The sequence below is a fragment of the Plecotus auritus genome (genome assembly GCF_963455305.1).
Source record: "Plecotus auritus genome assembly, chromosome: 6".
NCBI lineage: Eukaryota > Metazoa > Chordata > Mammalia > Chiroptera > Vespertilionidae > Plecotus > Plecotus auritus.
In genome coordinates this window covers 68363252-68388458 of record NC_137773.1, presented here as the reverse complement: position 1 = coordinate 68388458, position 25207 = coordinate 68363252, and the positions used below count along the sequence as shown (strand labels likewise).

The 25207-nt window shown below is 41.3% G+C and overlaps 2 protein-coding genes across 6 annotated transcripts in view; one reads left to right on the top strand and one right to left on the bottom strand.

Moving 5' to 3' along the window:
- Nucleotides 1-2587: 2587 nt before the first annotated feature.
- Nucleotides 2588-5594, bottom strand: LOC308252339 (renal cancer differentiation gene 1 protein; the record flags this gene model as incomplete). 2 transcript variants are annotated; one of them, XM_080676789.1, is made up of 3 exons in its annotated part: nt 2588-3955; nt 5167-5310; nt 5488-5594. In XM_080676789.1, 3 exons carry the CDS (start codon nt 5497-5499, stop codon nt 3800-3802), a joined length of 312 nt encoding a protein of 103 aa, XP_080532915.1. In that variant the 3' UTR covers nt 2588-3799. The 2 variants fall into 2 exon arrangements, with proteins under 2 accessions (XP_080532915.1, XP_080532914.1); XM_080676788.1 differs by lacking the exon at nt 5488-5594 and having other exon boundaries at nt 5167-5346.
- ETFDH (electron transfer flavoprotein dehydrogenase) overlaps nt 5479-25207 on the top strand; it is a 39860-nt gene continuing 20131 nt past the window's right edge. For 3 of the 4 annotated variants that reach the window (XM_080676784.1, XM_080676785.1, XM_080676783.1), the window contains exons 1-7: nt 5479-5999; nt 7919-8059; nt 8798-9027; nt 10691-10772; nt 11398-11516; nt 14077-14154; nt 24790-24936. In XM_080676784.1, coding sequence (XP_080532910.1) covers nt 5954-5999; nt 7919-8059; nt 8798-9027; nt 10691-10772; nt 11398-11516; nt 14077-14154; nt 24790-24936 — 843 coding nt within the window. In that variant the 5' untranslated portion in view covers nt 5479-5953. Of the gene's footprint in view, nt 6000-7918; nt 8060-8797; nt 10219-10690; nt 10773-11397; nt 11517-14076; nt 14155-24789; nt 24937-25207 lie in introns of all 4 variants that reach the window. The other variant, XM_080676786.1, reaches the window with a different exon arrangement.

Genomic DNA, 25207 nt, shown 5'->3' with positions numbered 1-25207 from the left:
GATGAAATATTTTTCAGCCATAAAAAGGAATTAAGTTCTGACACATGCTACATGATGAATGTGAAATAAGTCAGCCAATAAGGACAAATACTGTATGATTTCCACTTGCATGAAATATCAGAATAAGCAAAGTCATAGAGACAGAAAGATTAGAGTTTACTGGGGGTGGGAGGGTTGGGAGGGTGGTGCCTAAGTGGAGAATATCTTTTTTGGGCAAAAGAAAAAGTTCTAAAATTGATTATGATGATGGATAAATAACTCTGTGATTATACTAAAAGCCATTGAATTATATACTTTAGATTGGTGAATTTTATGGTACATGAATTATATCTCAATAAAGCAGTTAAAAGGAAAAGAAAGAAGAGCTAGAATGTACATTCAGGAACTTAACTTCAGGAAGAAAAAATCTATGTATGTTTTGCTCTAAAGACAAAATAGTTGTCATCAAGAGATGGATTCACCTTCTGTTTGCACGGCCAACCAGATCATAAGATACTACTTTTTTGCTAGTTAATTCTTCTGGTCTCTGAGCTATAGGAATCTTATGCTTTCAGAATTTAAAACCTTTAAAAAGGAATAAAATGTTTTCAAGTAGTTTTAACTACAACAAAAATGTTTGAAACATGAAAATACTGGACTCAAAAACATATTTATTGAGTATATAATTGTATAGGTTTATTTTGAAAGTAAATTACCTGAAAATTAATTCTATTAAAAACATGGATTGCTTTGAGTCCTTTCTGTTCTCACTTGAAATGGTTCCAGTTTTTCTGCATGAGGAATGTGGTATACTTTCAATAAAAATCAAATAGAAAGCTATAATTCTGCTTATAATACTAAATTCTCTAACTACTTAGATTATAATTTTTAAAAAGCTTACAAAAGTACAAATACATTTAAGTTATTTGTTCAGATTATTAAATTTTACTATTTTTTAAAATTTTCTTAACACGTCTTGTTAATTTTATTTTTTATTTTTATTGATTTATTGTTCCACTTACTTATGCATTCATTGGTTTATGCTTGTATGTACTCTGACCGGGATCAAACCTGCAACCTTGACATATCAGGAGGACAGTCTAACCAATTGAGCTATTTGGCCAGGTCTGAAGTATTATTACTATTATTAAATAACTAGTGGCCTGGTACATGAAATTCATGCATGGAGTGGGGGGTTCCCTCAGTCCAGCCTGCACCCTCTCCAATCAGGGACTCCTTGGGGGATGTCCGACTGCTGGTTATCAGGCCTAAACCAGCAGACATCCATCTCGTAATCTGGGACCACTGGCTCCTAACCGCTCACCTGCCTGCCTGCCCAATTGCCCCTAACCCCTCTGCCTGCCTGCCTGATCGCCCCTAACTGCCCTCCCCTGCCAGCCTGATCTCGCCCCCAACTGCCTCTGCCTGCCTGATCACCCCTAACTGCCCTCCCCTGCCGGCCTGATCTCACCCCCAACTGCCCTCCCCTGCCGACCTGGTTGCCCCCAACTGCTCTCCCCTGCTGGCCTGATCTCACCCCCAACAGCCCTCCCCTGCCGGCCTGATCTCACCAACTGAACTTCCCTGCCAACCTGATCTCACCCCCAACTGCCTCTGCCTGCCTGATCGCCCCCAACTGCCCTCCCCTGCCAGCCAATTTGATTCTGATTGGTCGTTTTCTATGCCAGTCAGCATCAAAACCCCCGCCTCCTAGGCAGCCATTGGCTCCTCAGAGTTCACCCAGACTTGGTTCTGATTGGTCGGTTTCTATGCCAGTCAGCATCTCCAGGCCTATCTCCGGGCCTGATCAGAGAGGCAGGGCTGATCAGCAGCCCCCATGGAGGCCTGAAGAGAAACAGTGGCGCAGCTGCTGGTTAAGCCCGGAGAGAAAGAGAGAGTCAACAGCTGCCACGGAGGCTGCAGATCAGACCCTGCCTCTCTCTTTGGGCCTCTCTCCGGGCCTGATCCACAGCTCCCTCAGCAGTCAGTACTGGGTCACTGCACCTGCACCGGTGGCAGTCAGTGCTGGGTCACTGCACCTTCACCGGTGGCAGTCAGTGCTGGGCCGCCATGGCAACCCAGCACTGACTGCAGGACTGACTTCTGGTATTCAGTGGAGCCTTTGGTCGATCATTACGGACCCTGCGTTTTTATATATTAGGATGGAATGGAAAATTATTTTTCTTAAAAAGAGTATCTAGAAAAGATTTAAAAAGCAGTAATCATGAAGACATAATAGATAAAATGTATTCCTAGGAAAATTATGATTGTGAGTCTTAGAAATTCTGTTAGGATTAAGGGTCTCTGAATTGCTGTGTTATAAAAATATATATCTGAAACTACCTGTTAACATCTAAAATATTTTCAAATGTTTTTCTAGAAGCCATTTGGTTTCCTGTCTGTTTAATTTACTCACTCTTCCATCCTTCCACCTCTCCAAATAGAGTAACTTCTATACATACATAGATCAGAAGAAAATATAGCCAACATTTATTAAATCTGTATGGTGGAAATGCATTGGTGTCCATTAAATCATTCACCTTTCCTGTTATGTTTGAAAATATTTCAATAAAAAAATTTAGAGTAATGAACCCAAGGAAATGGAAACTTGCTTTTAACAAATTTATTTTTGTACATTTTAATTTCAATTTTCATGATATATAAAAAAAAATATTTTCTAATATCAAAATAAGCATCTCTATGGTACAGGTATATACCAGGTGTTATCTTTAACTTTAAAAATTTAATCAAGCACTATGAGTTATTATGCTAAACAAAACTATTTGCCCATCCATTTGTCCCTTTCATAGCCCCATTGTGGAGTTTTAGAATACAGTTTTGTACACATCTCCATAACTACAAAGAATAAGATGCTATATCAAAGATGTCCAGAGTTATATAGTAGAGAATTAGTGGGCTTATTCATTGATATGATACAAACCACTAGAGAGAGAGAAAAGCAACATAAGCTACAGGACATGTAAAATAGAACATTGTCAATAAAGTCAAATAATATGAAAATAATCACATCATTTAAATTTGATGCATTAAAAACAAAGTAACTTCTTTAAAATTATTATATTTAGAATTCAAAATTATTACTTACAAAGCTCCAAAAGTAATAGTACAGAGCCATAATTGTGATAAGGCACTTTAAAGAGAACAAAGACCTAACAACATGGAATGCAAGAAATATCTATAGAAGCAGTTAATCTTAGAAATAAATATGGGGGGAAATATGCATTCTTTCTATACATGCTTTCATTTTCTGAAGTAAAAGCTTTTTTAAAAAGCATCCTAGAGGGCAAAAAATATTTAGCATATATTTTAAAAAGCTGTCATCAGTAAAAGTTCAAATCTCCATAAAAAAAAAATGTTTTCCTTTAAGTCAATGAGATTGACTCTTTTATGTGACACTGTCCTAGGTGCTGGGGATTGGTCTAGTCTAGAGAAGTTAGCCTAATGGAGCTGGATCTAACATTACTAACCTTAAAGTTACCTTCTTTAAACTCTGCCATTCTTGGCATCTCTTGCAAATCAAATAAAATAATGTTCTACCTTGTTTGCTCCTGGTAACACTGTGGTTTTTTTGTCTACTGATGAAATTAACTTTCATAAAAGATTCTATGAAAGTTTAGTCAGAAGATTAAACAAATACTAGCCAGCATCAAAAATATCATCAGTATTCTGCTTTCACAAAAGTGAAGAAAACCAAGAAAAATTCCATTGTGAGTGTACAGAACTACTGGGGATTCTCCTATACATATGATACATGTGAAAATATCATAAATGAGGAAGTATGAGTTATTCCACAGCTAAATCAGTTGTCAGGCTTCAAAGAATTGTAGCCTTCTTTCAAGAGGTCCCGCCATGTTTTCAGGAAACGTGCATTTTCTGTACATTTCAAGGCAAGCTCTTCCACTTGAGCTGATACTGCAGATGTGGCTTCAAGCAGTTTGGTTAATGAAAATGCTGCCTGAAATCATATTAAAAAAAAAGTCAAACAATAGAAGTTTATTCTTTAAATTTTCATTTCATCTTACAAGTAGTCTAAAAATAGCTTAAAACCAAATGCCTGAATTATTTCCTTTAAAAGTAAAAAATCTGCAAACTAAAAACAGATACTCTGAGCTGACAAATATAATCAACACAATCAAAATACTACATGCAGAAAATATCCAACTCTTGGTGGAAAACTCACTTCTCAAATGTTTTCTTCATATAATCAACACTGATATGAAATAACACTGTTCCTAGATAACACATCTGCACTCCTTTGTACATATTCACTTCAAGCCAGTCTTACTCAGCAAAAACAGAAGCTGTGTCAGCATTTTGTTATTTTTGAAGAAAAAAACACACAAATACTTGAGCCATGATATAATCCAGTTCATTCCCCAGTTTCCAATCTGCACAGGCGGGTCTATTCCTCAAACTTCTCCCAGGAAGATCACACCTCATTCACTAAATACTTCATTCACTTGACCCACTCAGGAGTCCTTTAATGCAGAAACGGTGACCCCCTCCGATGATGTCTATGTGTTAGGGTTTCAGGTGTGTGTGTGGGGGGGGGGGGGGGAGTCACGGGTGTGTGTGTGTGTGTGTGTGTGTGTGTGTGTGTGTGTGTGTTCGCGCTCGCACACGGGCGTTAGTTTCTGGAAATTCGAGATTCAACAGAAACCAACCAAAGATCCCTCCCTTTGATTCCTAGAACCATTAAATGAAACAATCTGGGCTACAGGGGCGGGGACTAACCCCTCCAAACTGGGTCCAGCGCAAAGCAAGCCTGAGAAAGACAATAGCCTGGTCAGCTGGCTCTGGGCAGGTGGCCAACCAGAACAGCGGGCTCTTAGGTCCCCCGGAGCGAGAAGTCACAGCCTGATCCTGGGCGCCCTCAGACGGCACGGGGGGAGGATGGGAGGGCAGACAGAGCCAGCACAGGTCCTGGCAGCAGAGCGCGCGGTTTCGGGTTACAGGGATGATGGAAACCAGAGGGCGAGGCAAAAAGACTGAGGGATGGGGATAGTGGAGGCATACCCCCTAATTCCTCTACGCTAAATCTAAAGGCGGATCCCGTCCTTCTGGGTGTTAGGATTCCCAGTCCCTCGCTACCCGACCCCGCCGTGGTCTGTCTGCCAACAGGCGCGGAGTGGGGACGCGGTCGGGGCACCAGTCCCCGCCACTCACGTCTCCGATCTGCAGCTCCACTTCCTCCAGCCGGTCCACCGTTGGGCTCCTGCTCGGAACTGGCCAGTCCAAACTCACTGGGATGCCGGGGGAAGATGTGGAAGAGGCTTCAGAAGACGAGGGAGAGAGGGAAGGTGGCGGGGGCTGCGAAGAAACCCGCGCTTCCTCAGGGTCTGCCATGGAGAAGTGCTGGGACGGCCGAATCGGAACTTATCGGAACCGACACCAACCGTCTTTCAACTGCTCGCGCCCTAAGCCCAGAGGCCCCGCCTCCTCTCCCCCGAAATCCCGCCCAGTCTCCTGTGGGCGTCTGCCCAATACCGAAAATTGCATTTTTTCAGGACAGCCTATCAGATATCAGTCGATTCACCGTGGGCAGCTCACTGCTCCAGCGCAAAGCTCCTTACAGGCTTACCAGGCTCTTCAGCAGAAGACTACAACTCCCAGGATGCCGTACTCGTCGCTTCGCCTCTCACTGCCTTTTGCTGCGAGCGCGGTGCACCCTGGGGCTTGGGAGATGGCAGGACAGACTCAATCCACAACCAGAGGCCGCGGGACACGACCCGGAAGCCTCGGATAGCCATTGCGTCATGCATGGCGCCGGCGCAGAACGAGAAAGAGGCGGGAACGCCGTGAAGCCTGAGAGGTGGGCTGAGCAGAGAGGCAGACTTCAGCAGAGGGGTTGGTGCTTCCCGGCAGGTAATGGCGCCCCCCGAGGCCTAGAGGTCCAGCGCCCGCGGCGAGCCACTGGCAGTCCTCCTTCCGCTTGTGTCCGACGAGAGTCCTGATGACAGTGAACATGTTGGTGCCTCTAGCCAAGCTGTCCTGCCCGGGTGAGAGGGAATTTCCGGAGGGGAATTAGTGGGGAAAGGTCGAGTAGTTTGGGAAAAAGGGTCACAGCTGGGGACTGTAGGCACCTTTCTCCTCCCATTTCTTCTCTGGTCCGCTTTCTCAAGCTAACCTATGACAAAGGTCACGCTGTGTGCACCTGGTGGTGGGCCCTGGGATCCTCCTGGGATTGGTTGTCCCAAGCCGAAGAATTGACAACTAGGGTAAAGGTCATGAGCCCAGGAAATTTATCAACACGGTCCCCCTGTGGACTCTTGAACTGAATCGTCCCAAATTCTGGCTCGGACCCTTATCCCAAAGCTCAGGTGTTATCTGTTGCATTGTTGGAAATGGGTAAAAGAATATTTGCACAGTTTTTCTCCTTGGTCTTGACCTGAGTTGCGTCTTTGCCGCCAACCTAACATCTGAATGTTAATCATAACGATTAACATTCATATGTGCTGCCTAAATCACCAAATTATATCGAGAGCCAGGAATTTTTCTACATTGTGTAAAATTAACTCTAGGGGCTTATCGTGTTATGGGTGTTCCTAGAACCCTCACGATGACTCGTGAAAATACCACATTACCTCTCCTGTCACTTTAAAAAAAAAGGTAGAATGATGCACTTGGATGGTATTTTGTTTTGTTTTACTTAAAAACAAAACAGAAAAGTCTTAAAATTCCAAAAAAAAAAAAAGTTCACTACAGGATCTTGAATTCTCTCACATCTGGCTTAATTTTTTAAATCTTATTTAAGTTAATTTTCGGTTATGGAATAAACAAGTATACATATTGCAAATTCAAGGATGTTCTTATTATGTAAATTTCATTAAAGTGGAATTCTGTAAAATTTGGCCATTATATGTATATTAAATAAGTAAAATTTTGTTTCAAGTTCATTTTACTCATGCATGTATTACTACACTTAATGTGTAGATATGTTGTGGTTTTTTTGTTCTTGTTTTTAATATCAAACTAGTCAGATGCTGCTATCTGCCCTACTACCTAATTTAGTTGAAGTTAGAAGTCATTCTTGGGCCAAGTGCTAACATAATTCCACCAAATTTACCATTTCCATTTTCCTTGGATGCTTAAATCATTGCCATTTTCACAGCCTAGTGTTACTACTACTGGCAACAAAGAGACAAGCACAAATGCACTGTCAGTGTGACTTTGATAGGGTGATGTTATGAGTTCAATGGACTTTTGAGCTCACTTCTCTACCAAAATTAAGCCAAGGTGCCTAAGTGTACACTTTAAAGTGAAATATCAGATTTGTTTTCAGAAAAGGAGTAAAGGTCATGATATTTTTTTAACCCCCCAGAGGATATCAGACTACCCATTTCCAGATACTCTCAAGAAAATCACTAGCTGTATAAGCAATAGAATTACAGTTTTGTCTGATATTAAATCATCAGTTTTCAGAAGCAGATGAAAACTTCTAAACATTAAATTACAGTAATGCTATACTAAACTAAAACTTAAAATATTGCTATGTCTTTTAATAAAAATATAAATAATAAATATTCTTAAATGCTCTTTTGAATGATACTATTACTATATTTGAACTCTGGGACTCAGTTCTATAATATCTTTATGTGTCTTATATATTTTTTTAGATTTAGGATATGTGAAGGATTATTTAAGGTTTAAAAAATTATTCCCAATAAAACATTTTTAGTATGCATTTGCAATAGAGAAATTTAGTTTACTTGCCAACTTAAGAGTGGTTATCAAAAACAGACTTTTTTGGATGAGGAAACAAATCAAGTGATTTTTTTAAGGTGTTAGGATTAATTAATAGAAAACCAACTAGAAACCAGCTCTGATCCTCAATCCTAGATTTTTTTAATATATTTTTTCAGTCTATTTCTGAGGAAAGCTAATTGAAAAAATAATAATGTTCATAATTTTTGTGCAGCATATCAGTGCTTTCATGCCTTAAAAATTAAGAAAAATTATCTACCTCTGTGTGCTACAAGATGGGCTTCAACTTCCGTTGTACCTCGAATTACTACCCACTATACTATTTATCCCCGGGATAAGGACAAACGATGGGAAGGTAGGTAATAATTTATGCAAAATTGTTGAGACTTTATAGATACTTTGTATCATAGAGGAAAATATTTTTCATGGTACTGTAAAAATATCTAATAATATGTAGATTTATAAAATCAATTACATATTAATATTTAGAAAAACAAATATTTGCTTAATTTATAATAATAAATCTCAAAGCCAAAAGTTCATTTATGGAAGCAAAAATAAAACATGCACTGGAACCAGAAGTAAGAGAACATACAATTAATACAGTAATATCCTTAGTACTCTTCTCATGCAAAGAAAAGGGGCAATTTCTGAAAATAATAATGTTCTAGAGCAGTGGTTCTCAACCTTTCTAATGCCGCGACCCTTTAATACAGTTCCTCGTGTTGTGGTGACCCCCAACCATAAAATTATTTTCGTTGCTACTTCATAACTGTAATTTTGCTACTGTTAATGAATCGTAATGTAAATACCTGTGTTTTCCGATGGTCTTAGGTGACCCTGCTAGCGGTAGAGCCTAAGACCATGGGAAAACACAGATATTTACATTACGATTAACAGTAGCAAAATTACAGTTACGAAGTAGCAACAAAAATAATTTTATGGTCGGGGGTCACCACAACATGAGGAACTGTATTAAAGGGTCGCGGCATTAGAAAGGTTGAGAACCACTCTAGAGCATAGTGGGTATTTATAAGCAGTTCATATTCATCCAAGACTTTTTATGTACTTCTTCAACTTTTTTTCCTCACAGGAGTGAGCATGGAGAGGTTTGCAGAAGAAGCAGATGTAGTAATAGTTGGTGCGGGCCCTGCAGGGCTATCTGCTGCTATTCGGCTAAAGCAGTTAGCTGCTCAACATGAAAAGGACATCCGTGTGTGTCTAGTGGAGAAAGCTTCTCAAATAGGAGCTCATACTCTCTCAGGGGCTTGCCTTGATCCACGTGCTTTTGAAGAACTATTCCCAGACTGGAAGGAGAAGGGAGTATGAAAAATTGGTTTTTATGAAAAGTCTAATCTTTATTGAATCTCTATTTCCAAATTACTGGAATAATGGAAACCCTTTTCATGTAATTCTATCTTGTAAAGGATAACTACTGATTTTTTTTATTTAAAAGGAGCAAGAATAGATAAAATTATGTCAAATATAGTTATAATTTTAAGATATTAACTCATTTTTGTATAATGCCTTTTACATGTTGTATTTATGGACTGGGTTTATGAGAAGGCATTATCTTGAGAAGATCTTAATATTTGTACTGAAAAAAAATACAGCATTTTGATTTTGAGGGTATTTCCTAACTTTCTAAGTGTTTATATCATTGTTCTTAATAAAGTGTTATCTAAATTTCCTGGGACATTGCAATATCTAAAGCCAAGGAGGATAATCTAATCTAATTTTCTAAAGCAATGAATCATGGTCACCCATATCTAAGCCGAAAAGGCACTGGTATGATATGCAGAGAACCAAGTGTTGGTTTTACTGCTCTCATAATGGTATGACCTTGGTTAAAATTTTATACTCTATATATTTCAGTTTTTTCTTATTTGTGAGATGGGTTATGTTATATATATCCTACCTTTAAGGTTAGAATATTTAGTATCTGTGAATATGCTTTGTAAAGGTAAAACATTGTATAAATATTTCTGTATTTTTTCCATGTGGAGTAAACTAAATTCCAAAAATTTAACTTCTGCTGTTCTTTCTAAAATATCAAGCTCCTTTAAAGTAGAAAAACTTTAATTATGCCTAATTAACTTTCTCTTTTCAATATTATATCAGAAATAGATATCAGTGAATGATTATTGACTAATATCAATTCTAATAGAGAGAAAAAGTTTTTCACATCAAAGCCCTATGTAGCTAGGCAGAAACAATCTATTGTATACATGTTAATTATCTTTTTCCAAAGGAAAAATAAAACTTGTCTTATGTTTTCATCAAGCAGGAAATTACAACTTGGAGCAAGCTCCTAGGCTAAACTCCCACAGACAGGGAGACAGGAAGCCATCCTCCTTGATGTTCACATCTCAAAGATGTCTCCAAGGTCCCCAAGAAAGACATTCCTGGGATGCAAAACTGGCTTATTTAAGTTTAAAAAGATCCCCATACATCTCAAAGAGACAAAGACAGTCCAAATTTTCTAAAGAAAATGATGAAAGAAAATTGAGGAGGGTAGTTCCCTTTTTTTTAATTTTTATTTATACATATTTTATTGTTGACAGTATTACAGATGTCTCCCTTTTCCTCCCTATTGATCCCCTTCCACCCAGCCCCTGTTCACCTCATGCCTTCACCACACTATTATCTGTGTCCATGTGCTATACATATATGTATATAAGTTCTTTGGTTATTCTCTTCGCATCTCCTGAGCCACCTCCCCTCTAAGATTTGTCAGTCTATTCCATGCATTCATATCTCTGGACCTATTTTGTTGGTTAATTTATTATGTTCATTAGATTCTACATATAAGTGAGAACATGTGATATTTGTCTTTCCTCTGACTGGCTTATTTCACTTAGCATAATATTCTCAAGGTCCATCCATGCCGTCTCTTTACTTTTTGATATACTTTTTGTTTTTTATTTGTATTTACCCTTACAAATATCAACTAAAATTTCCCTTTCTTAACATATTTTATTTCTAGGCTCCACTTAACACCCCTGTAACAGAAGACAGGTTTGCAATTTTAACACAGAAATATAGAATTCCTGTGCCAATTCTTCCAGGTAAGATATTATAAATAATCACAGAATTATAGAATTCTACAGCTGGAAGGAACGACATTTCATATGATGAAATTCCGTCCTTTTACAGATGAGAAAGCTGAGGCCCGAGATTTGTTCCTTACCTCTGTGGTCGGCAAACTGCAGCTCGCGAGCCACATGCGGCTCTTTGGCCCCTTGAGTGTGGCTCTTCCACAAAATACCACTGCCTAGGCGAGTCTATTTTGAAGAAGTGGTGTTAGAAGAAGTTTAAGTTTTAAAAATTTGGCTCTCAAAAGAAATTTCAATCGTTGTACTGTTGATATTTGGCTCTGTTGACTAATGAGTTTGCCGACCACTGCCTTACCCAGAGTTACACAGCTAGCTTATGGGAAAGCAGGAATGGAACCCTGTTATTTTGTCTTCCAGTCTAGAAGAATTGAGATAGTCTTGAAAGCCAACTAGGAATTTTTAATTTAATGCTGTAATATTGTTTTTAATTTAATAGAAAAATTAAAATTGTGACCATAAGAGACTATGTATATTTATGCAGAAATTATACATTGATTTGCATTTTTAAATTAAGTATTTATGTTTTTTAGTTTTACCGATAAAAAGTCAGATTTATAAAGTAAGCATTTACTTGTAGGTCTTCCAATGAATAATCATGGCAATTACATTGTACGCTTGGGACATTTAGTAAGCTGGATGGGAGAGCAAGCAGAAGCCCTTGGTGTTGAAGTATACCCTGGTTATGCTGCTGCTGAGGTTTGTATAGTTTTGTTTTGTGTTTAATATTTATAGAAAGTGATGTTTTCTTTTGAATAAACAAAAAATGGTACAGAGGTAGAGAAATAAATATGTCGGAAAAGCCATAGGATTTTAGAATTGCAAAATTAGAAGGAATCTTAAAAAGATCTAATCCAAAGAGTACTTGAATTCTTTATATTGTACCCACATCAAATGATGGTCCAACTAATGATTGAACCCCATCAGGGATGAAAAGACCTCTAAATTTTCATTTGGTAATGGATTGTTGGTAATGCACTCTTTCTCATATTGAATAGAAATTTATATTATATAGAACAAATCTATGCCCTCTTCCAATTGGAAAGAAACCTTTCATTTATAATTATGCCCTGCTCTTTCTTCTTCCTTACCTTTACTCTTGTGGTTTTTCTTTCCCAGGTTAAATATTCTCAATTCTTTCAATCGCGTCAATAGTTTGAGTACCTTCAGTATTCTCACTGCCCTCTTCTGAATACATTTCTCTTTTATTCCCTTATAAGGTGGCACCCAGAATGCATACACTACTTCAAGCCTAGTGTGGAGTAGGGCTATTACCTTCTTCATTCTGGAAAATGTTATTCTGTTTATTCTCTCAAAATAAGACTTGGAAATCATATCATACTGTTGATATTCACTAAGTACTATTGGGGAAATTATTAAAAACAAAATCTTCACCCTAGCTGGTTTGGCTCAGTGGATAGAGTATCAGCCTGCTGACTGAAGGGTCGGGGTTCAATTCTGGTCAAGGGCACATGCCCAGGTTGCAGACTTGATCCCTAGTAGGGTGTGTAGGAGGCAGTCGATCAATAATTCTCTCTCATCATTGATGTTTCTATCTCTCTCCTCTCCTTTCCTCTCTGAAATCAATAAAAATACAGTTTTTAAAAATAAAATGATTCACGTGTATCTCAGAGAATGAACTTAAAGTTATGTTTTCTAACAGATTTGCTGAAAGAATCTCTTATTTTAGAGTCAGGGAAAATTCAAAATAATTTTGTATTTGTTTTTACCCTTACAGTATGTAAGTCAAACAAAAACTCTTAGGTCCCTGTATTATACTTGCTGTTACTAATTTGTTTTTCCAGCCCATACATATGCCTTTTGTATTTTGGGTCCAAGGTTGGGGCTTTACATTTCTCCTGGTTAAAATGTCTTGAGATTCGTGTCAAAATCACAAATAGGTGGTGTGTAGAATCCATGATTTTCACTTTTTTAGTATACACACACTCAAGTCTCTAATACCTCCTCTTTTCCTTACTTCCTTAAAGATCATCTATAATAATAAAAGCGTAATATGCAAATTGACCGAATGGCCGAACAGCGGAATGACCTTCAGGACGACCACGCCATGACACCCACTGGCGCCAGGCCAGCCAAGGCGTGTGCGATGCGATTGGTCGGGGGGGCCCCACCATCGCCCCATGATCATCCCACAGAGGGAGGCCCAGGCCACCAGCTGGCGGGGCAATCAATCGGGGGGGCTCCACAATCGCCCCAAAGAGGGAGGCCTAGGCTACCCCGCGGTGGCGGGTGGGCAGGACCTCCCTCTGCACGGGCAATCCATTGCGGCGCTCCGGCCGGGTGGATAGGGCCTACCTCTTTGGGGTGATCCATCCCGGGGCCCCCAGACTGTGAGAGGGTGCAGGCCGGGTTGAGGGGACTACCCCCCCCCCCCGCACCGAGTGCATGAATTTTGTGCACTGGGCCTCTAGTTATCAATAGGATATCAGTTTTGGGCAACTTTGAACCAGACTTTAGTTCTAGTTCATAGCTATATTCTGTTAATTCATTTTCAAGGTATCAAATAAAATGTTTTTTTCTTTCTTTTTATTTCCATTGCTGCAAATCCTTATTTTACCTTTCCACTTCTGTGCTTTCTGTTATGTGCTTCTAATGTACATTTTGTACTTTCCTATCCAAAGAGCATTTTCCTCAAGAGAGGAAACAGAAGCAGAGTAACCTATTTCTTATCCTCAGAAGTATACTTTTGACCAGTTTTCCCCCTTTCTTCTTGCTCCAGAAATAAACTTTAATCAGCTTTGGGCTGTTGTCAACCTGTTTTGTTGTTGTTATGTTTTCGTTTGAGGGTTCTTTTTGGGGTGGTGAGAAGAGAGGGAGTCTTCACTCACTTGGGACAGAAGCTTTCCTGACACTCTTCTCTTTCCATCCATACTGATGGTCTTCATTTGTTACAGGCCTTGATTTCAGGTTCTGTGCATGTTTTTGATATATGAACTCTTTAAACAGCTTTTGGTTTCATCTTACTGATGTTTTAGTGAGCTCTCTGGTAGCTTCCCCACTTTCTTCCTGATCAAGGTGGTGGCATGTCTTTCATTTACAGCTGTTGGAGCTGTGTTCTTTTATACTCTAAAAGGCAGTATTTTAAGAACATGTTTCCTTTTGCCTGAGTGTTTTAAAGCCTTTATTTCTATAATCTAGAGAACATGTTCACTTTCTAAAAAAATCTAAGGCTGTTTATTGTTTCTTTTCTAGGTCATTATGAATCCTAAGGTGATAATGAAATATGTTTTCATTTTAGGTCCTTTTTCATGAAGATGGTAGTATAAAAGGAATTGCCACTAACGATGTAGGCATACAAAAGGATGGTGCACCAAAGGTAAATGTTTTAATAATTATGTGCCTAACAAATTGACAAATTAAAAAAAAAGGTCAATTTAAACTTAATAATTTAGTCTTGCTACAAACTGCATGCTAAGTGTATGTTAGAATGGAATTATTAATTTGGAATTTTTCTCACATTAAAAATTTATAAAGGTGTCTTTGAATTAAACATCATTTAGATAAATAGATAAAACATGTTTAAGAATAATGTTTTAAAAGATCAAAACATGCTCTGGCTGGTGTGGCTCAATTGGTTGGGTATTATCCCATGCACCAAGCGGTCATCGGTTTGTTTCCCAGTCAGGGCACATGCCCACGTTACAGGCTCAATCCCCAGTGGGGAGCTTGCAGGAGGCAGCCAATACATATTTCTCTCTCTCATTCCCTCTCTCTAAAAATCAAGAAGAAAACCTATTAAAAAGATAATTTTTAAAAATCAATAAAAACATATTTAAGATATAAAACAAACGTGTCAAATAATTTATTTCACTCATTCATTAATGAGGGAATCAGTAAGATATTACAACCAACTCAAAGAGCATTTAAAAAGCATACACATAGGTAGGTTATCAATCAACTGCATTGCCACCTGAACAATTTTCATTTCTATAGACAAGAATCATTTGCATTGCTGTCTAATACTAAAGCTCTGGAGCTTTAGCTATTACATTGCTTCTTCTGGTAGTTTGACTGGCTAAATCAGTATCAGATGAGGTCCTGAGACTTAGCATGTCTCATAATTATGGCCTCAAAAGCTGTTTTTGTTTGTTTGTTTTGTTGTTGTTTTTCCTCACATGAGGATATTTTTCCATTGATTTTTTTAGAGAGAGTGGAAGAGACAGAGAAATACAGAGAGAATATCGATGTGAGAGAAACACATTGATAGGTTGCCTCGTGCACAAGCCAGGACCATGGCCTGGGTGGGGGAGGAGCCTGCAACTGAGTTACATGCCCTTGGCCGGAATCAAACCCAGAACCCTTCGGTCCGCAGGCTGATGCTCTGTCCACTGAGCCAAACTGGCTAGAGCCAAAAGCTGTTTTTTTAACAGGTCCCCAAGGATTCTGGTATATAGCTAAGTTTGAAAATAAACTGTTATCTCATACTGCTTCTCATAATGATAAAAGAATATTATTTTTCTTATATTTATCCTTTTTTTAATCCTCACCCCAGGATATGTTTATTATTTTTAGAGCGAGAGGAAGAGAAAGAAACATTAATGTGAGAAACATCTATCGGTTGCCTCCTGTATGCACCGCAAATGGAGATCAAACCTGCAACCTTTTTGGTGTACCGACAATGCTCCAACCAACTGAGCCACCTGGCCTGGGCTATTCTTTTTTTTTTTTTTGTTACGGTTATTTTTTTTTATACTGTGATCATAATAAATTAATTATTTAAAAAATACACACACACACACACACACACACACACACACACACACACACACACACACACACACACACACACACACACTAGAGGCCTGGTGCATGAAATTCGTACATAGTGGGGAGGACCCTCAGCCCAGCCTGTGTCCTTTTGCAATCCAGGATCCCTCAGGGGATGTCGGGCCTAAACCAGCAGTCGGACATCCCTCTTGCAATCCTGGATGCTGCATACACCAATAACGGTACTTTTCATACAGGTGAAAAGCATCTTGCTGTTGTATGGGCAGCTACTTTTTTTGCCCTGATTATAAAAAGTAGTACATAACATGATCCTTCTGAGGCAGTAGTACCATTTTCCCATATTATAGGTGGACAAACTGAAGCAGAGAGAAGTTAAGTAACTGGCTTTGTCACACAGTTATAAGTGTCAGAATGAGGGCTGACCACAAAATGTGCAAGCCAGAGCCCATGCATGTCATCGCTGCATCATCCTGTTTTTTCAGTGTTAGAGTAGCCTTGCCAGGTTTTAATTTTTAAATCTAAGACACTGTTCCCAATATATAGGGTAGGGTCCCTAGGTCTGGCCAGCGATCAGGGCCATCTGTGGGGCGACCAGCAGGCAGGGCGTTCAGGGGCCCCCGCTGGCACCTGCCTTGGCTGGCAGCCTGGTGTCGGTGGCTCACCGGCCCTGCCCTCTGCCACCACCACTGCCGGTCGCCTCCCTCTGTGGGGTGACTGGCAGGCAGGGCAATGGCGGGGCGGGGGGGCCACTGGCACCCGCCTTCACTAACAGCCTGATGCCGCCCACTGGCCAGCCCCGCCCCCCGTTCGCTGCTGTGGGTTGCCTTCCTCTTGGGGGCAGCTCCTGTGTTGAGCGTCTGTCCCTTGGTGGTCAGTGTGCATCATAGTGACTGGTCGTTCTGCCCATCATTCTGCCGTTCAGTTGATTTGTATATTAGGATTTTATTATATAGGATATTTTAAAATATATTTTTATTTGTTTCATAGAGGAAGGAAGTGGGAGAGAGAGATAGAAACATCAATTATGAGAGAGAATCATTGATTGGCTGCCTCCTGTACGCCCCACACTGGGGATCAAGCCCACAACCCAGGCATGTGCCCTGACCAAGAATCGAACCATGACCTCCTGGCTCATAGGTCGAAGCTCAACCACTGAGCCACGCCGGCGGGGCTATATTTTATTTTTTAGAAATGTTTATATTTAATATTACAACAAATTTGAAGCACACAAATTCTGTCATCTGATATTTCATTTTTTGTGTCTTCTCCTATTTGTTCAGATGTATATTTTTGTGTTCTGTGCTTTGTAAAACATTTATATTTTATATATTGTATTCATATAGACAACTACAGTAGAGTCTTAACCATTTGAACTCCAAAATCTCAGTTTTTAAAATAGATCTTTTAATACCACAAGTTTGGAGTGAGAAGACCAAGAACTCTGTTTACTCTGCTGTTCCGTTCTTTGTTTAACTACTGTGGTTAGGCTCCCTTCCCGCCATTTCTGTCTTCTCTTACTTGACCTCCTTACTAGGCAGCACTGACACAGATAACTTCTTCCTTGAAACACTTTCTTGACTTGGCTCTTAACATCACCTTATCACCTTCTCTTGGCTTTCCTTGTTTCACTGGCCTCTCCTCCTGTCGCCTCACTTATCTTCTTCCTGTCCTCTAAATAAATTTGGAGGCTCTGGGGCTCAGTGTCGGGTCCTCTTTCTACATTTTCTCCATGGTGACTGTATCCAGTCACATGGTTTTAACTACCTTTTCTGACTTCCAGAATCATATGTTCACCTGCTTATTCAGTACTTCTCTCAAGTCTAGTAGGCATCTTATTGTAAGAATTCTGACTTGGACATTTTTAAGTTTCAGAGGTTAAGTAGTTTACCCAATGTCAGACAGCTATTAAGTAGTCAGGCTGGGGTTTGCTTACAGGCACTGTGGCTCCAAGGCCTGTCCTTGATCACTAAAGGACACGTTTCCTCTAAGAGGAAACAGAAACATACTAAGTAATATTTTAGTTCATTAAAATCAAATTGTTTTATAATTGGTACCTACCAGGAAACTGTATGTCCATCTGGAAGCAAATAGAATTGGACCTTCATTTTTAAAAAATTCTAATGATTTCTTAAAACAGTGAAAAAGCCCGGCCAGTGTGCCTCAATGGTTGAGCATCGACCTATGAACCAGGAGGTCAATGTTCCCAGTCAGGACACATGCCTGGGTTGCGGGCTCGATCCCCCCAGTGTGAGGCATGCAGGACGCAGCCAATCAATGATTCTCTCTCATCCCCCCAGTGTGAGGCATGCAGGAGGCAGCCAATCAATGATTCTCTCTCATCATTGATGTTTCTATCTCTCCCTCTCCCTTCCTCTCTGAAATCAATAAAAGTATATATTAAAAAATTAATAATAAATTAAAAAACAGTGAAAAAAAGGAGAAAGAAACCTAGATTATAATTACAACCTAGGGGTAGGCTAAACCATGCTATAGCACAGGGTTGGGGTACCTTTTTCTGCCAAGGGCCATTTGGATATTTATAACATCATTCGTGGGCTATACAAAATTATCAACTTAAAAATGCCTGCTATATTTGGTCAAACATTTAATCAAATCACCCCTAATGTCTTGGCAAGGCCAGGCCAAAAGATTTCCCAGCATTTTACAGCCTGTGGGCCGGACGTTCCCCACCCCTGATAGTGACAAAAAATTAAAAACTTATAAGAGACAAACCTTTTTGATCTATGTAAAAATTAAATGCTTATGTATATCAAAGATACTATGAAGTCTGTGGATAAACAGTAAATTGGGTGGGGGAAGGGATTGACTATCAGGAATAGCAAAGAGCACTTATATATTGACAAGAAAAAAGACAACACATTTTACAATAGCTAAGATGTGGAAACAACCTAAGTGCCCATCAGCAGGTGAATGGATTAAAAAACTATGGTACATCTACGTACACAATAGAATACTATGTTGCTGTAAAAATGAAAGAACTCTTACCATTCACAGCAGCATGGATGGACATGGACAGCATTATGCTAAGTGAAATAAGCCAGTTGGAGAAAGATAAATATTACATGATCTCACTCATTTGTGGAATATAATGAACAACATAAACTGATGAACAAAAGTAGATCCAGAGATATAGAAGCATCAAACAGACTGTCAAACCTCAGAGGGAAGGCAGGGGAGATGGGAGAAGGGGGGTAAGTGATCAACCAAAGGACTTGTATGCATGCAGATAAGCATAACAAATGGACACAGACAGTAGGCAGGCAAGAGCATGTGCTGGGGGCCAGGGGCGGCCGGGGAGAGGTCAATGGGGGAAAAAGGAGACATATGTAATACTTTCAACAATAAAGAATTTAAAAAAAAAAAAAAGAATAATCACGGGGATATAAAGTACAGCATAGGGGATATAGTCAATAATCTATATATATAAAAGCCAAGCGACCAGAATGACTGATCGCTATGATGCATACTGTGGCAGCCAACTGCCTGTGGCCCCTCCCCCTAGCCAGCTCTGCCCCCAACCGCCCCCCTACCCCAATAGGGCAGGACCGGCCCGCCAACAGCCCACGGCCCCTTTCCCTCCCCCCCGCCACCAGCCCGTCCCTTATCGACCCCCATTGAGGGCCGGCCAGACCCCACCCATGCACGAATTCATGCACTGGGCCTCTAGTCCTATATAATAAAAGCCTAATATGCAAATTGACTATCACTCCAACACACAAGATGGCTGCCCCAATATGGACACAAGATGGCCAGCAGGAGAGGGCAGTTGGGAGGGACCAGGCCTGCAAGGGAGGGCAGTTGGGGGCAATCAGGCCTATAGGAGCGGGCAGTTAGGGGAGACCGGGTCTGCAGGGGAGGGCAGTTAGGGGTGACCGGGCCGGCAGGGGAGGGCAGTTGGGGAGGATCAGGCCTGCAGGGGAGGGCAGATCGGTGGGGGGGACCAGGCCAGCAGGGGAGGGCAGTTAGGAGCAACCAGGCTGGCAAGGGAGGGCAGTTAGGGGTGACCGGGCCAGCAGGGGAGGGTAGTTGGGGACGACCAGGCCTGCAGGGGAGGACAGTTAGGGGAGACCAGGCCTGCAGGGGAGGGCAGTTGGGGGAGACCAGGCTGGCAAGGGAGGGCAGTTAGGGGCAATCGGGCCGGCAGGGGAGCAGTTAGACGCCGATCAGGCTGGCAGGGAAGCAATTAGGGGGTGATCAGGCTGTCAGGCAGAAGTGGTTAGGGGAAATCAGGCAGGCAGGCAGGCAGGCAGGCGAGCAGTTGGGAGCCAGTAGTCCTGGATTATGAGAGGGATGTCCAACTGCCCATTTAGGCCCGATCCCACTGGGGTTGGGCCTAAACGGGCAGTCGGACATCCCTTGAGGGGTCCCAGATTGGAGAGGGTGCAGGCTGGGTTGAAGGACACGCCTTCTCCCCCCCCCCCCCCCCCCCCCGTGCACGAATTTCATGTACCAGACCTCTAGTATTGTAATAATTATGTATGGTACAAGTGGGTACTTGAAATATCTGGGGATAACTTTGTAAAGTATATGATTGTCTAACAAATATTCTATACACCTAAATCTAATACAAAATAATATTGAATGTAACTGTAATTAAAAAATAAAATTTAAATAAAAAAATTAGAAAGACAACACGATGAAAATGGGCAATATCTCAAAAATTGACAACTCACAGAATGGCAAGTCCCGGTGATCACTAATCAAACAGAAAGATACTTGGATACCTTTTCTTCAGTCCACATCTTAAATGTCATTTCTCCAAAAAGGCCATTCCTGTCAAGAATAGTTCCCTTCTATTATTTTCTCTCATAGCACCAGTGCTTTCTTTTATAGCATTAAGTCATATTTTCTTTTTATATACTCAGGTATTTACATAATGTTTTCCTCTATGACTAGCCCAATGGAAAAGGACATGTCCTTTTTTATTCATCTCTATATTCCCAATGACTAACATAGAACCTAGAACATTGTAGGTGTTCATTTAATATTTCTTTAATCAAAAAGAGATGCTGAAAATAATAGTCAGAAAGATGCAAATTAACATAGCAGTGAGTTATTCCTACACATAGCAAAGATGTATAAGGAACAGTTATATCTTGGGAAAAGGGTCTTTTTATTTACTGCTGGTGGAAATATTGTTTCTGGCTCTTTAGAAGGCAATCTGGCAATATCTAATAAAGTAACAATAGGTGTGCCCTTTGAGCTAACAGTGCCAGTCCTCAGAGTCTATCTTACAGGAATAAAAGCACCAATAGTAAAAGGATACACACACACACATAAGGGTATATGTTTTATAACATTGTTTATTGTTGCAAATAAACTGGAAACAGAGTGAATGGCTATCACCCACTAGCTGAATAACCTATGGTATTTCCACATGGACTACTACCAGCCAATAAAGAGAAAGATTTGAGCTATACAGTGACTTGAAAAGATCCCCAGGAAATATTAAGTGAGAAAGGTAAGACACACAAAAATTTGTATTATATGATCCTGTTTGTAAAATAAACCCCCGCCCTGACCGGTTTGGCTCAGTGGATAGAGTGTCGGCCTGCGGACTGAAGGGTCCTGGGTTTGATTCCGGTTAAGGGCATGTGCCTGGGTTGCAGGCAGCAGCTGATCGATGTTTCTAACTATCCTCTCCCTTTCCTCTCTGTAAGAAATCAATAAAATATATTTTAAAAAATAAATAAATAAATAAAATAAAAAAATAAACCCCCAATAGTTTAAGTGTATATGTATCTCTAGATGTGTATGTGTATATATATTTGGGTAAAACCTTACATACTAGGTTGTTAACATAGTTTATGGATGAGTGAGGTGTAATGAGAGGAAGGAGATAAGAACAAAATTAAGTTTCTGAGTAATTTGTAGGATGTATGTGCATATACAATATACATGTATGCATATATATGACATGAATAAGCACTATACAAGAAAATATAGACGTTACCAGTAAACATATGAAAGATGTTCAAATTCTCTAATAACCAAAAATACTAAATTAATAATGAAATAATTCTCACCATTTAGACTGAAAATATTTGGCACCAAAGATATTCACCTGAGCAGTACTTATAACAATAGTGAAATACTGGAACAACCTGCTATTGAGTAGGTAATGTCCAACTATTGAGAATTGGTTGAAAAATTAAGGGAATCTATTCAAGCATTCAAAATGAATGCTTTATTTGTTATATATTGCCTTAGGCAAATCACTTCAATAATATTAAAGGGTAATATGCTAATTAGACCAGATGTCTTCTGGACGTCATTCTGGACGTCCTTCCTGATGAAGCTGGGGCCAGAGGGAAGCCAGCCAGGTCCTGGGTGCCTGCGGGCAGCCCAGGGGAAGCCAGCTCGGGTCCTGGGTGCCTGCCCGTGGCCAGAGGAGGGAAGCCTAGGTCCTGGGTGCTGGAGAGAAGCCGGTGCCGGCAGCCCAGGTCCCGGGTGCCAGAGGGAAGCCAGTGCTGGCAGCCGGGGGAAGGAAGACCTACTCTTGCATGAATTTTTGTGCATCAGGCCTCTAATTTTGATATAATACAAAAACCGTGCCGAAACCGGTTTGGCTCAGTGGATAGAGCGTCGGCCTGCGGACTGAAGGGTCTCGGGTTCGATTCCGGTCAAGGGCATGTACCTTGGTTGCGGGCACATCCCCAGTGGGGGGTGTGCAGGAGGCAGCTGATCGATGTTCCTCTCTTATCGATGTTTCTAGCTCTCTGTCCCTTTCCCTTCCTCTCTGTGAAATATCAATAAAATATATTAAAAAAAAAAAACCGTTATAAAGCAGTTCATCAGTGTAAACCTATTTTTTGTGTGACTATGTCTGCATACTCACATATGCAAATATGTGCGTAGAGAAATACCAGGAATGATATATTTCATGACACTTTCCTGATTATTCTGTATTTCTTTATTCAGTAACTTTATTGAGTACCTACCATGTGCTAGACGTAAGTATCCTATATAATACAAGGCCAGAGACCGTAATGGCATCACGACCATAACAACCGTTAGACCAGAACCACCATGGCCCCTCGCCAGGCTGGCCCCACCCCCAAGCAAGCGGTTAGGGGCGATCAGGCAGGCAGGCAAAGTGGTTAGGGGTGATCAGGTAGGCAGGCCAGAGGTTAGGGGCAATCAGGTAGACAGACAGCCCCTCGCTGGGCTGGCTCCACCCCCAAGCAACCAGTTAGGGGCAATCAGGTAGGCAGGCAGAGTGGTTAGGGGCAATCAGGCAGGCAGACCAGCGGTTAGGGGTGATCAGGTAGGCAGGCCAGTGGTTAGGGTTGATCAGGTAGGCAGGCCAGGGGTTAGGAGTGATCAGGTAGGCAGACGGCCTCTCGCCAGGCTGGCCCCTCCCCCAAGCAACCGGTTAGGGGCAATCAGGTAGGCAGGCAGACCAGCGGTTAGGGGTGATCAGGTAGGCAGACGGCCCCTCGCCGGGCTGGCCCCTCCCCCAAGCAAGCGGTTAGGGGCAATCAGGCAGGCAGGCAGAGTGGTTAGGAGTGGTCAGGTAGGCAGGTCAGCGGTTAGGGGCGATCAGGTAGGCAGATGGCCCCTCGCCAGGCTGGCCCCACCCCCAAGCAAGCAATTAGGGGTGATCAGGCAGGCAGGCAACAGTGGTTGGGACAATCAAGTAGGCAGGCCAGCAGTTAGTTGTGATCAGGTAGGCAGACAGTCCCTTGTAGGGCTGGCCCCGCCCCACAGCAAGCAGTTAGGGGTGACCAGGTAGGCAGACAAGTGATTAGGGATGATGTGGCAGGCAGAGGCAGTTAGGGGCGATCAGGCACGCAGGCAGGCAGAGAAGTTAGGGGTGATCAGGTAGGCAGGGAGAGTGGTTAGGGGTGATCAGGCAGGCAAGTAGAGGGGTTAGGGGCAATCAGGCAGGCAGGCAGGTGAGCGGTAGGAGCCAGCGGTCCCAAATTGCAAGAGGGATGTCCCGGATTGAAGAGGGTGCAGGCCAGGCTGAGGGACATCCCCCCACCCTGTACACGAATTTCATGCACCGGGCCTCTAGTCTATATATAAAAAAGCCTAAGCGACCATTATGACCACTCACTATGATGAGCACTGCCCACCAGGGGGTAGACGCTCAACACAGGAGCTGCCCCCTGGTGGTCAGTGCGCTCCCACAGCCAACTTCCCACGGTCCCTCCCCCCTGGCTGGCCAACCTTCTGCAGTCCCTCCCCCAGGCCAGCCGGCCAGCCCCAATGGCCCCAATGGCCCCTAGCATTCTGATTGCCGGCCAGGCTGAGGGACTCCATCTATGCATGAATTTGTGCACGGGGCCTCTACTAAAATATAAGAGAGCAAAAAATAAGAATTTAATCATAGCTTTTAGTACTGGTGGCCTGGTGCATGAAAATTCATGCACTGGAGTGGGGGTCCCTCAGCCTGGCCTGCCCCCTCTCACAGTCTGGGAGCCCTCAGGGGCGGGAAGTGACCTGGTGATCAGGGGAAGGCGATGCCCCATCACACCTCTGCTGCTGCCACTGCCGGCAGCTCAAGCCTCGGGCCGGCCCTGGGCAGCTGGGGAGCTGAGGGGACTGGGGGCGGGCCCAGGCTTGCTGCACGCCTGCTGCCCCAGCGGGGCTGAGGGGACTGGGTGCCACCATCTTGTGGCTGTGGCACCACCATCTTTGAGGGCATGGCAGTCAATTAGCATATTCCCTCCTTATTGGCTGTGGGTGCCACCATCTTTGAGGTTGGACAGTCAATTAGCATATTCCCTTTTTATTAGATAGGATGATTCTATTTGTCTTAGAAGGATATAAATAGGCTCTTTTTTATTCATGGAAATTTTCTGCCATGAAAATTTCACAAGAAAACTATTATTTTTTGCTTCAAATGATGGGACTGGGAAGTCAGGAACAGTAGGGAAATGGCCTTTCACTTTTCGCTTTATATTTGTTTGTAGAGAATTTGGGGTGGGGGGGGCAAAAGTGCTTTATTTGCTGTTTTAATTCTTACAAACTTAACTGCTCAATCAAGTACTTTTGAAGTAAAATAGAAAAATATCACAAAGACACAAAATATATTATTAAATTTAAATTAGATTCCACTTATAATTAATTTTACTTCTAATATATGTGCATTGTCTCTACTGTACCTGACTCATAGTTCAATTCAAAACTGACCAGGATGTGAATATTTTTTAAATTATCAAATGTTGCAGTTTAGTATGTTTTTATTTTTTAGACAACATTTGAGAGAGGACTAGAACTACATGCCAAAGTTACAATTTTTGCAGAGGGTTGCCATGGACATCTAGCCAAGCAGCTGTATAAGAAGTTTGATTTGAGGGCCAATTGTGAACCCCAAACCTATGGAATTGGACTGAAGGAGGTATCCTGGCTTGTTTTTGTAATTCTTATGTTGAAATATGGAACTTTAAATTCATTGTATTATAATGCTGATTTAATTTTACAGTTATATTTTCTATTGACTTGAAATGGTATGACTGAAAATATTTGGGATATTTTTAAAGGGCTAGAAAATATTACAATCAAAATTCATTATCTAAGTTGCATCTATATGTTGTAATTGTTTATCAAATATTGCTGAAAGAAGTCTTGAGCTTGAAAATATTTGTAACATTGATTTTTTTATTGTAATG